General features: G+C 41.9%; 1 protein-coding gene across 1 annotated transcript; it reads left to right on the forward strand.

Moving 5' to 3' along the window:
- Window positions 1-597: 597 nt before the first annotated feature.
- LAMP1 (lysosomal-associated membrane protein 1) lies at window positions 598-11660 on the forward strand (the record flags this gene model as incomplete). Its single annotated transcript, XM_009873736.1, has 9 exons — window positions 598-814; window positions 1254-1369; window positions 2690-2903; window positions 3017-3178; window positions 6716-6930; window positions 8700-8822; window positions 9594-9663; window positions 9830-10000; window positions 10625-11660. Coding segments are annotated over 9 exons (1428 nt in total), but the record flags the coding sequence as incomplete, so codon positions are not given.
- Window positions 11661-13280: the final 1620 nt, after the last annotated feature.

Consider the following 13280-nt stretch of genomic DNA (forward strand, 5'->3'; position numbering starts at 1 on the left):
ACAGCTGGGTAAAGTGCATGAGTTCCACCCTAAGTTTTGTCGCCCTTTGGTGCTGGGGGAGGATATATTGTTGCTAAGGAGAAAGCACAAGGGAAAATACTTACTGAGTGCCAGAGAAATCGGTTCCAACAATTGTGTTCCTACAACGGACTGGCCTTCTACTGAAGTCCAGCTGGCAAAAGTCCAGTTTTTCCTAAGAAGTGTCTTAATACAATTGCATGTGCCACAGTTTTATGGGGAAAAGTTTTAAAATTGGGATTTGCTTTCTAAAAACTTGTTGGGGAGGGAAGCTAGCTAATGGATAATCCCTCAGCTGTATCTTTTTGCTGTATCAGCAGTTGAATGGATTAGTGTGTTTGACTCTTTAAAGCTTATTTGCTTGAGATAGTGGTTTATGTCTTGCAGCTGCCTTTTTTTATCGGGTTTTCTGCAAGACTGAAGTTGTTGCAAATGCAAGATGATAAAGCATGAGCATGAGAATGGTGCAGGCTTTTTACAGTAAGGTTTGCTTCAGATGTGTATGTGTGTGTGGTGACAAACTGAGAATCAGACATATAAAAAGCTCTACAATAAAGATCTCGGAACGCCTGATTTCAGATACAGGAGCACCGCCCAGTAGGAGATAACAGCTCTCTGGCTGTATCCAGCGTGCTGCCACACATCCCCTCGGTGAAGCTTCGCCGGCAGCGAACAGCTATCACAAAGGGTGATCCTGTGCTCCTCTCGCCCGCGTGTTCTTACCCTGTGAAGGCAGCACTAGTGTGGTCACATGTGCTAGTGGTGCGAGCGTGGAGACCGGAGGGGAGCGGGTCAGGCAAAAGCCAGGCTTTTGTCAGCAGGTCAGCCTGAGATTGAACCGGTCAGGAAAACAGAACCTCCGTCTGCGTCAAGGTCTCGGCCCCATCCTCCTCTCAAGTGCAGAGAACATGATGACATTAAAGAGAGGTTCTCCTGGCAAGGGTGGCACGCTCCATCATGTTAGTTTTGGCAGCCCCTCCAAAACATCTGCAGTCAATCCAAGCTTTCTAAATGCTGCATTCAGTGCACGTACAGCTGAGTGGCCTGGTACAGCGGGAATGAAGGCTGCGGGGGGAAGGCCGAGCGCTGTAGGCACACAGGATCAAATATTCTACGTCGACTTGGCTGCTGTTTGGAATGTACTCCTAAAATGCGTGGTTGTACGTATTCGTCTCTTTGGAATCAAAAATGAAACCTTGCGTGACATCAAGTTAACCTCTTGTCATTCTTAACAGGCTTTTTACAGGCTTCCTCTCCATTTGAGGTGAAAGATGGAAGTGGTAAGGTCTGCCTAATCGCTGATCTGACGGTAGCCTTCTCAGTGGAATACAAAAGCAGTGGGCAAAAAGAGGTGAGTACCTCACTTATTGTGTCTCTAACTTGTGTTTATGAAATGTGTGGTGTTCCTGCATGTGCACAGTATTTAAACTTTGAACAAATATTTAAGCATGAAAATCTCGGTCAGTGAAGGTTTTCCCTCCTCGCAGTCATGTTGCATCAACTTTTTTTATTGCTGATGCTTCTTCTAATTAAACAGAGTTAAGGCTGCCTGAAACCACCACAAACAGTACGTGTGCGAAATCACTTTTGTGACTGAAATTCCATGTTAGTTCTGTTGGTGGCTAAAACTACTTTCATTAGAACTGTAATGGGAAAAAAAGGGGAAAAATGCTCCCAGATGTCTTTGGTGAACTTGGTCATGCTTACGTGGACTAAATCTGAAGTGGTTGTTGGCACCTGGCTTTTCAACTTCCCTGAAATCTGTGATCTTTACTGAGTAAATTTCTAGCTTTTAGTGTTTCTACAGACTAGGGCAGCACACACAAGTTGTTCCGTATTCACAGTGAAAGCCTGTTAATGGGAAATCAAGAATTTTTTTTCACAAATACTCTGATTTTCAGTTTACATTTTTGGTATCTTTACCACTCAGCTGTGGGTTATTTATAATCTCATTGTAGTCACATGTTTTGATGCACTCACACTGAAGTTGATTTTTTTTTTTCTTAGTCACCAATGTAATGTGAGATTAAAACAAAACCCTACTGCTTTGCCGGGGTGCACTTCCTAGGTATGATTGGAGCTGTGAGTTATATTGCAGTCATGGTCCACTTTTTCAGCAGTGCTGATGATCTGAAGTCCTGCTGATACTGGTATGCAAGTTTGAATTCAGAGGTGACTGTTTTCATAACGAGCTTTCAGCAGTTTCTTCTTTTAAGCAGTAAGCTCAAAATTTTCCATTAAATATTGTATTGGTCTTCAGGTACTACTCAATATGTAACGAAGTATTCTAGCCAAACTATGTAGGCTGTACCATTTGCTTTTGTTCTTGCTCTGTTGTACTGCAAGAAGCAAAACTTAAATTCTCCCATTTTTCACATGACCAGGGTTGGCCAGATTTGCTTCATCTAGTGCAGAAGTATCTGCAAATTTATAGTGCTGGTTTGGAGAGGGAAGTCTAAGAGGTGCTGTACATACTATATTGTCTTCAGATTTCGGAGAGCAATACTCTTAGAAGTTCAAGTGCCAGTAACATGCTACTTGCTGTATACAGGCATATAATTAGACATCTTATACCATATTTGAATGTCAGATGTATTATAACAGTTTCTTAAGATATTTTAAAAGCAGTGGGAAAAGATCATCCTATTTACATGTGCTTTGTTTTCTACAGTTTGCACACTTTTTCCTTCCACAAAATGCTACAGTGGAGCCACAGAGCTCATGTGGTAAAGGTAACACATCTCACCCAGTTCTGGTACTGGGTTTTGGAGCAGGACATTCATTAAGCCTGAATTTCTCAGAATCTGCAGACACATACCAAGTTGAGGAGCTAGTTTTCTACTACAATCTTTCAGATGCAACTTTATTCCATAATTCAACTGCAGGTAAAAAGAAAACTTCCTGTTCTCATTGTGTAACCCTTCCAGATGTAACTGATGTGTTTTTTTTCTGTAAATGCTGTTACATACTAATCTTTTTACATATGATCTTTTTACAGGGGACATGAAGAGAGTATCACATAAAAATATTATTCAGGCACATATGGGCACAAAATACCAATGCATCAACTCCAAGCAAATCAACATGAAGAATGTGAACGTTACTTTTAGCAATGTTACTCTGGAAGCCTATCTCACAAACGGCACTTTCAGTGTGAACAGTAGGTATCTTGTAGCACAAAATGTACTTGGTGAGCTAATATTTTCGGTAATAGATTATTGCTTTTTAAGTCCAGTCTTAATCATATTTAGGTAGATACAGACTGGATCTGAAGCTCTGATAATAGTATCTCTTGAAGTGAATGAACCTGTTTCAGGTTTTCTCTGTGAGGGTATCCCTTCTAGCATCCCTGGCTAGAAGATGCAGGTATTGGGGAACATTCTATCTGTCCATGAGTATCTATGGGTGTCAGTGTGTGTTGCAGTAGGTTGACTAGACACATGGCCAAAATCCTAGTTTGAGAAGGATCTGGTAACTGCCAGATATTACGGCTCTGCCAAAGTAATTGGAACTCGTTACTGCGTACTCTGGGGAAAATCAGTGGTATAACGGCAGGCAGTAAGAGCTCTGGTCACTAGGGAGCAGATATGTATATCTTGCTACATGAGGCTTTATGCAAGCTGTAACAGTGATGTTCTTTCTCTGTCGAGCTCGATCGCAAAGTCATTTTTTTTGTCCTAATTGCTTGAATTGAAAAGCATTTCAGAATTTCACTGCTGTGGCGATTAGGAGGCGGGCTGCTTCATGGTGCGTTCATGTCCTTTGCTTTTGTGGCAACACTATTTGAACGTGAAGAGCCGTGTAAACTGATCACCTGTGCCATCTCAAAGAGTGATAAATCTTTGCCTTTTGGGAGCAAGTAAGAAGTCTTCATCCTCTCTGGGAAATGTAGAACTTTTCTTGTGCTGTTAATCTCATTTAGGTACCTGTTAAGTTGAAATTAATCTTAAAACCTAGAGTAGTCAGCACTGGCATGGGGCAGATAGATGGAAAAAGTGCCTTCTATGGGAGTCACTCTGCCTTGTCCCATGTCTTTGAAAAGCACCTCGCATGCAGTCAGTACCGGCATTGACTTCTTTTACTGCTGCCTCACATGACTGGCTCAGATTTCAGTGCGTGTCGTTCTCTTGATCAGTCTTTCCACTGAATTAGTTTGCAGCAAAGATGTGGACCTACATTTGTCATTTAAAAAAACTCCAACAATTTGATTTCTTTTATTCCAGCCTTCAGAACTAGCTCATTTTTAAAATATGGTTTCTCAATCCAGTTACCATACTGGGTAAGTATGGTAAGTGATCAGTTACCAGCAGGCTTGAACATAGGCCATGATATTGGGAGAAGCTGTTTTTTAACTTCTACAAAACTTCAAGAAAATCTCTCTGCTGTGTAATACCTTTAAGATCACCTGTTATCTGTTCTTACATAGTCCTTTGGTTAAAAAAATTAAAAATTGCATTGTTTCTGAAGGATGTTCCTTATGCAACACAAGTTCGTCAACATTTGCTTTATTTATGTTCCTATACTCCTCTTCTTCAGATTAGTATAAATGCTTTAATTTGCTGTGGTTACTTCTCCAAAGTCTTGACGAAACTATTGATCCTCAGAAAAACGTGACATTTTCTGGGATAGATACTGGTCTGAGTTCAAGCTTTTATATTTCTGGGATTTTTGTTTCCACATTCTTGTTATCCATACTGCCATGCAGTTTCTTTCTTTAAATTATCATCAGCTCTAAGTTTTTATTACTGTCTTGGGTCTGTACCCAGATATTTTTTTCCATTCCTACTGCACAATGAACTATATTTTTTTAATTCACATGGTTAAAGAGTTCTTACTTTGTCCTTTTTATTTTTTTAATCTTCTTGATTCCTCAAATCACATTGTTCCTTCCAGATCAGTGCCTTACCATTCTTGTAGGCCTGAGACACCTAGTTATTGATAAACTCTAGCTCTGTAATTCTCCCTTAACTTTTTTTTCCCCTCAACTCTTTCATTTGAGGATGTATCTGCTGGTGATCTGGCAAGGTGAGCTGAAGGCAAGAAGAGCCAGTATTCAGTGCACCTGCCCATTGCTAGTCACGGTAACTTCTGCCAGTGTTCCTAGAAGTTAGTGACTGAGGTTATGGAAGTGGTTAGCTGCAGCTCTGAAGAAAAGGAGGCTTTAGTTTTATCTGCATTGGTAGTTTTGTCAGCTGCTTTCCTGTAACTGTCAGAAAAAGACATAAGAATTTGTCTCGTTTCCATGTTGGTCTTGAAGAGTTACTAGGAGCTATGCTGTAATTCAATTCAGTAAAAACACTGAATCAGGACTCCGCCCAGGACAGTCTTCCACTTGAAGTGATTTGGTTGTTTCCATCTCTGCCAACTCGAGTCAGAGGCTGTATGTGTTGAGGTCATGCAGATGGAGGGGACTTCTCCATTGACGTACCAAGTACCACTGCTGTTTGGTTTATTTGTTAAGAAATTATCACATTTTGGGACCCTGACCAGTATTGATATACAAAAGATACAGTCACTACTCCATTCTTCCACCTTCCCTCTGCTCTTTGACTTCCCAGTAATGGACTAGAAATTGAAAAGCATGCAGAAGGTGTGATTTCTGAGCCATAATCTCAAGTTAAGTAGCTGTTTAAGTTCAGAGGTGATTTATTAGATACCTAGTGTCTGCAGGATACATATGGATTAAGTTTTGGAAGTAGAGCCTTTGAGCTGGAATCGACTGCAGTTGCTGTCATCCTTACAAAGTTGCAAGCTGTTACTCCTGACAGGTGGAGAATGATCTTGGCTCAGAACATGGAAGCTTCTACTATAGTAACCTCTTTGCTGTGACCTTTTGACTTTGGCTTAGACGTTCAATGCACGAACCTCCTTGGGTCCCAGATCAAGTTAAGGTCTTGCTGCCAGGCGTTTCAGAGTTCTCTGGCAAATAAATTAGAGTTGCTGTTCTTTCCTCCCGCCTTTTGCCTTGGAAGTTGCTGCTGAACTGGATGAAAAGGCAGTCATACATATCTTCACTCAGCCTTGTGCCTCCAGCAGCAGGTGGCTGCTAATGCAGGAGTGAAGGGAGGAGGGATGTGAGAGGATGTAGCAGAGCACTTGCTCTCAGAAGCAGTGTCTTAGAATCCCGTCCTTAAGGGTAGAAGAGCCACAATGTTGTCATGAGGGCTTGAGAGGGCCAGTAGTATTTTCATGTTAACTGTGGGTATTGCCAAAATAAGGACAGAAGGTCATTGGTTGGTGTAACTGAGGGACAGAGGGCAAGGAGAGCACCACACCTCCCAGGAGACCACTTTTAATAGTGGGCAAAACTGTTCCTCTGCTTCTAGCACACGAGCACCCAGAGTGTCTGAGGGGAAGTTTTTTCAGCCTTGCCATGAATGCTGGCTCTGTCCACACAGCAGTATCTGGTTTGTCCTGACTTAGTGGCAAAGGGAAAGGACAAACATGAGTGAAAATGGATGCAGTTGCCATCAAATTCTCTAAATAACTGCAGAGGTGACATTTTCACATGCTACATTTTAAAAGTGTCTCAAACTTTGCAAGAAGTTTAGGTAGCGTTTTACTGTTTTTCTCTCAGCTTTTGCAGTCTTCTATTAGGAAAAGCTACTTGAAATTGTCTTTCCCTCAAGGATTAAAAAGGTAGATGATCCCACAGCTTCATTTAGTTTTAGTAATGACTGTTTTCCTTTCTCTCCAGAGACAGAATGTGCTGAAGACCTGTTCTCCACTACTGTAGTGCCTACAACTCCCAAACAGACTACTAGCCAGGTTCCAACAACTAGTCCAGCACCAACTGCATCGCCCCCAAATCCTGCAGTTGGTAAATACAATGTGACTGGTCCAAATGGAACCTGTGTACTTGCCTACATGGGGTTGCAGCTTAATATCACCTATCTGAAAAAAGATGAAAAGGTACATTTTTTTTTTTATATCTTCTTCAAAGCCTTTAGGTTCCTTCTTTGGGGAAGAATATTATTATTATGTTAACTTTATCTTGGAAGAAAACCCCCACACCAGTTCTTTGTAGTGTTCAGCCATGATTGTCCTCTGTTTGAATTACTTAACTCAGACTAGTGATGATTCAGACAGTTCTCTTCTACTGAAGAGAACTGTCATTCAATATTTTTCCATTCAGTAAGAGTACTAAATTCATCTGTCAAATCCAGGAAGTGTATATGGCCATTCCACAGAAGCAGTAAAAATTATCAAGGTAGCAGTAGGGGGTATCCTATTATCAAAATGCCGAGATTTTTAAACTGTTAAAATACAGGAATTTAGCCTGAGGCACCTGAATGAAAGCCTAACTATTAGAACAAAAAAATTATTGCTGTAAAACTGGACGAGTTTGTCGCTTAACTTCCAGCCAGCACTGAAGAGGCTTGGATTTGACTTTAATGCTTAAGAGCTATTTAGTGGCTGCTTTTAACAGCAAAAATGCTACGTGGTTTATGTTAGATCCAGCCCCGGCACAGGTTCCTACACTCCAGTTGATGCAAATCCCAGCTTGCCAGTCCTGTAGACAAACCTGTTACCTGTTAACCAGGAAGGCAGAGCTCTGAGGAGCGATCCCAAAGAATCATGGCAGTACTGGGTTGGTGGCTGGACTAGATGATCTTGGAGGTCTTTTCCAACCTTAATGATTCTACAATTCTGTTTTATGACTGCCGAAGGCTCTCTGTAGGAAATGATGACCAAGGGTCAGCAAACCTCTGTGTTCAGTAAAGCTTTGTTATAAGGATCTTTGATCAAAAGCTGCTTTTTCCTATCCTGTGGTTTAATCTGAGGTAGCGAGGACAAGTGCAGGCAAACAAATTATGGCTGCTTTTGTGTAGGTAAAAGTTGGATCTCTGTGATAAATGCATCCGGTGTGAGGAGGAGGGCATCTGTATAGGATTAAGCCGCTGAATGCTGCGTGTGGGGCTGTGCAGGGATCTGTTGCATTTATTTATGATGGTGACTGAGAGGTAAAAAGGTGAGCACTGATAACAGGTGTGTGGCTGAACAGGAGCCGGTTATGATGGCAACTGTGTTTTAGTCACCTTAACTGCATGGAATTCCCTAAGCTGTCTTGTGTAGCAGGGCCTTCTGGTGCTGCTGGAACAGCTGGTTTCTGGTCTAGTGACCAGGGAGGAGGTGGCCAGTAGGTTTTCCAAAGTCACCTGGGGATCAACTAAGAGCTACTGAAAGGTTTCTGTTGATTGTTTGGCACAAGCATTTAACCCACAGCCTTCTGCAGATACAGGACAATATAAAATCACATACCATGAGCAAAGCTAAAGCCTTTGAACTAAGTATGACCATGCTGACAGGCAGTTCCCTTGATTGCTTCTCCCTTCTGTCAAAGCAGTATTTCACAGCTGGTTGCCAGTGGTGGTTATTGATGTTTTTCCTTATGCTGCTAGGAGCAAAGAATTCTAGCATGGAGAAAGCAGGTTACTGGCTGCAGCCAGTTAGGGCTGCAGCAAGCTTCATTAGGCACACACAGGTGCCCTTTGTTCTCTGTGCCAGCCTGGTAACTCAGGTGCAGCTTGCACCAGCCTGTAACAAGCCACCTGGTTGTAACGTGTGGGCAAATACAGCACCGTAGGTGGTCAAGTACAAGCAGCAAGCTCGAAGTCGACAGGCTGTATGGTGATGTGTCACCCTCTTCAGATGTCATAACTGAGGCTCTTCTCTCATAGATGGGTTTGTATGTGCTGAATTTCGTACCACCTAATACGACTTCTTCTGGGCGATGCGATAATATGTCTGCCTCCTTGAACCTGACTTTTGAAAAAACACGGATTATCTTCTTCTTTGCATTGGTAAGAGTCTCTAGACAAACCCTGCAGAGTCTGCAGGACTTTTCCTGTGGGAAAAACTAGTCAGGGCAAGTACAAGAGAAAAAATGTTACAGGAAGGGGAGTAAATACCTTTATTTTTAATATTATGACTTAGAGGGTTTAATACTTGTTGACTGTTGTGAGAAAAGAATATGCGCATGTATATGCGCACACATACATATGTATACACAGAAATCTGGGATTTTTTGAATGGGAATTTGTTTTAGGAGTGTATTGCCTACTCTCTAAAGCTTCATGCCCAAATGGACAAGTGGGCATCTCATCTAATCACACAAGCCTGGAACTGGATTTAAGTCCTCACTGATATTCAATTTACAGCCTAAGGGCCACGTGTGTGTGTCTCGTGGGCTCCGGTGATTGTTGGGAATCCTGTTTCCCACAGCCCTGCCCCAGTGCTGTGTTAGAGCTGTGCACCCTTGAGGACTGAATCCACTGTGCTTGTCAGAGCTTCATGCTTCTTTTAATACTTGTAGGATTAATCAAATGACAGCCCCCCTCTCTCTGCCCCTCTTCCCTCCCCTAAAATAATGTTCCCTAAGGCGCCTACCTTCTGTAGCTCTTAATCTCCCAAAGTGCAACTCAGCTCTTCCTTTGGATGCTAATCCCAGTCTTGGGCTGTCCCTTGAAAACATTTCTCAAAATGCGTGCGGAATCGAACGTGAATGTTAAGACCTCATGTTGTACGTCATTACCTTAAATGACAACTACTTGTTTGTTTGGTTTTTTTTAAAGAACGCAAGTAATGAAAAATTCTTCCTGCAAGGTGTGAATGTAAGCACGACTCTGCCTTCTGAAGCAAAAGGTAGGGACTTTTTAGTCTGCTTTCAGTGACTATTTCTATAAATATAAAGGGCTGCCCACAGTAAGTAACATGTTAGAAATGTTGGAGATGAATGTACCGAATTTAAACTCTGTGAGCTTACAGCTCCTGTTCTCAGGATTCTGTAATAAGACTTTCTTTTACACAGTTCCACAGTTTGAGGAAGCGAATTACAACATGAGTGAGCTGAGAGCTACAGTTGGGAACTCCTACAAGTGCAGTGCAGAGGAGAATCTGCAGGTCACAGACAAAGCCCTTGTCAATGTATTTAATGTTCAGATCCAGGTTTTCAAGATTGATGGAGACAAATTTGGGGCAGGTAAGAGGTTTTGCGGGGAGGTGCCTAAAGATTTGCGATATAAGCATAATATTCTGTAGCCAAATGTCAGTTTGTGAGTACTATACTTAGTGTGTGCATGCCCTACTACAGATGCTGTGGGGGCTGGTAAGATGTCTGAGTTGAAGCTGGTGCATGAAGTATGTAAAAAGCTTTGAAATAACTAGGACTTGTTCCTTGCAGTCTGGAGAAGAGTTAAGGGAGAACGTTGGCTTTCCTTCCTAACTGTGTGCAGACGGTTGTATGGAAGGGACAAAGTTCTAGGATGTTCTCCTGACTCTTAGTTATCACTGTCCTTTATGACTGTGGTTAAAGCAAACCGGCTGGGGCGGAGGGGTGTGGATATATTCATGATGGCTCAGCCTGTGCATAGCAGCAACAGCTCTTGAGAAGGAAACAGTTATTATAAATCTCAGTACTAATAAGACTTTATCCCAAACAACCGTAGTGAGTGGATTCAGCAGGTTGTTGGCAAACTAAACTAGAAGTGAACCTGAGCCAGTTTTATCAATGTGCTGAGAGCAGAAGACTGAAGTTGCAGATGTAGCCTTCTGCTGGGGTGCTCATGCCTAACATGGATTTTTTATTTTTTCTCTCTCTCTTCAGTGGAAGAATGTCAACTGGATGAAAATAACATGCTGATCCCTATAATAGTTGGTGCTGCCCTTGCCGGTCTTGTTCTAATTGTCTTGATTGCGTATTTGATTGGCAGGAAGAGGAGCCATGCTGGATATCAAACAATTTAATGACTTGCACTAAACTCGAGTGTAGATGAAAAGCAATTGCAAGAGGCTGGGAAAAAAACCACACAAACAAAACCCACACATCTCCCCTGAGCTACGATCGATATTGTAAGGGAACATCTTTTCTTGCAAATTGCTTCTTCTTTGAAGTCTGCTTTATTAAATGTGAAATCATCTTGCAGCATTTAACTATGCACAAAGGTAACTTCTGAAAATCCTGGTGTTTAATTTTGCTAACTAGTTTAAATATTTACCCACTTAGAAACAAGCTAAAAGTTTTTAAGGGTGCTTTTTTGGATTTGGCATAAGGTCGTGTCAGCTAAAGATTCCAGTGAAGGCTGTTGCTAATTCACACTGACTCCATTTCAGAACTCTTAACAAAGGGAAAAGGCTTGATCTTCGTACTGCTGCCATCCAGCGATGATGTTAATTATACTGGTGATGCGTTTTAAAAAAAAAAAATTAGTAACGACTGACAAAAATGAAATTTAAAATCTAAACTCCCACCTTGTCTCTTAGGTGTGTATTTTTTACTAAGCTTTAAACTCGATGCCTGGCACATGCAGGGTGTGAACGACGCAATACTCGAACCTTACAGGAACTCTTTATGATTGGACAACTCCCCTGTTTGATATTTTTGATGCTATGCCAGCTTGTTAGGAGCTGGTACTTTTTTAAAATGAGTGTTATTTTTATTTACGTTTTTTTGTAAAGTGATTTCAGTCTATTCTGTTGGAAGGTCCAGAGAGATCCTGTTACTGCACACGTGTACAATATAGATCTCAATCTGCTGATTCTCTTGCTTTAAACTTGGCTGGGGGGTTGTACACTATAAGGATCAGTTCTTATGTATGCATTGCCTGTAACAATGCTAATAAAGACACTTTTTTTTCTGTATATCTTGGTGTTGCTGATCGCTCGCTCTTACAAAACCATTTGACCATTTGGTTTGACTCTATTCAGGAAGCTTTAAACAATCCTTAGTGTGCAATAAGGTTAAACAAAACCTGTTGAAGGGTTTTTTTCTCACGAAGGTGAGGCTTAGCTGTGTGTGGACTTTGTGCCTGGAAACAGGTAAAGCTTCTGTGTGTCAGTAACCTGAGATCTGGTGAATTTCTCTTCCATTAAATTGCTGCCTGTTGAGAAATGTCAGCATGTTGGTCTGCCCTGCTAAGCACGGCTTTCTCAAAGTGCTACTGCTATACTCAGTATAAGGGCTGTGTTGGATTCTTACCACAGAGTAGGAAACACATGCCTGCTGAGGTCTGTGTGTGTTGTGTTTGAAGCTTCCCTGAGTCCCTCCTGCAGGGATGTTTTGGTGCTCCCAGCACCAGAAACGCAGGGCAGGGGCTGAAACGTTGCATTAACACTGCTCTTCTGACCACGAGAACTTAAACCAGCGTTCCTGTCACACATTCGCTTTGGACCATATGTCCTGCTGCCTTGAAGGTACCTGGAAACTCTGGATTTTTGCCAGCGGTGAATAAACTAACGTTTCCTAATACGTGCTGATGTACTAGAAGGAGAGGGAAAGGATTTGGCCACGAGAGGGCTCTGTCGGGACAGAAAGCTGCCAGGGCCGGGGCTGCTGCTTTGCTTATTTCTGCCCGGGGCGGGGTGTTCAGACCTGCGGGAAGGCCCAGCTTTGGCACTGCCGGATGGCTTGCCCAGTGTGTCTGCCCGTGGCTGTCTTCACAAGGGTTCCTCCCCAAATTTTTAGGGACACGGGCACATGAGGGTACAGCACCTGTAGTGCAGCCTCAAGCAGAGATGTACAGCATCTTTCAGCATCCTGTATTACAAAGTGAGAAATCCACTTCCAGATTTAAGTTACTTGTTACCTGCTGTGCAAGAGCTAGAAAACCCCTGAATAAGCATATAAAATATTGAAGAATGATTATAGAGGAATTTTTGCTGCTGCCTTCTGTAGCCTGGACTTGCACATGTTCCCTGCTGCTATTACCTGAAGAGCTGTTATATATTGTGGAGAGTAACTGCTAGTGAAGAAAAAGGTCACCTTCCTCATTGCTGTCTTGCCCTGCACTTTGCCATATTTGTTAAGTAAAGCAGCAAGATAAAAGGAAGATGTTTGTATTCTAGCCAACTAATGGCAGTCAGGAAAGAGAAGCAGATACTTTACTGTCTTGAAGAAGCAGGTTCTGACAAGTTAAATTAATTTATTTTGTACAAATGATAGTGGTGCCACAGTTAATACAGTAGGAAGGATATGTAACTTTATACACCTGTTTCCTTTAAACATTACAAAATGCCCTGAAAATACAAGGATGGTGACTGTGGTTGTTTTTTTTATAAAGGAGTGTCCTGACACTGATCACATTCTACTCTCAAAATACTTTAATCCTTAAAAAAAAACAACAAACACTTAATACAACCACCAGTTCCAGTTACTGAGTCTGACATACAGTACAAAGTGTTACCAACACTTACTTGAAAGGCAGGAAAAATTGGTCAAGTGTCAGTTAACTCATGGAAAGCTTGAAGTGTGCTTTAGTCAGTGC

The sequence above is a fragment of the Apaloderma vittatum genome, unplaced genomic scaffold (genome assembly GCF_000703405.1).
Source record: "Apaloderma vittatum isolate BGI_N311 unplaced genomic scaffold, ASM70340v1 scaffold3727, whole genome shotgun sequence".
Classification (NCBI taxonomy): domain Eukaryota; kingdom Metazoa; phylum Chordata; class Aves; order Trogoniformes; family Trogonidae; genus Apaloderma; species Apaloderma vittatum.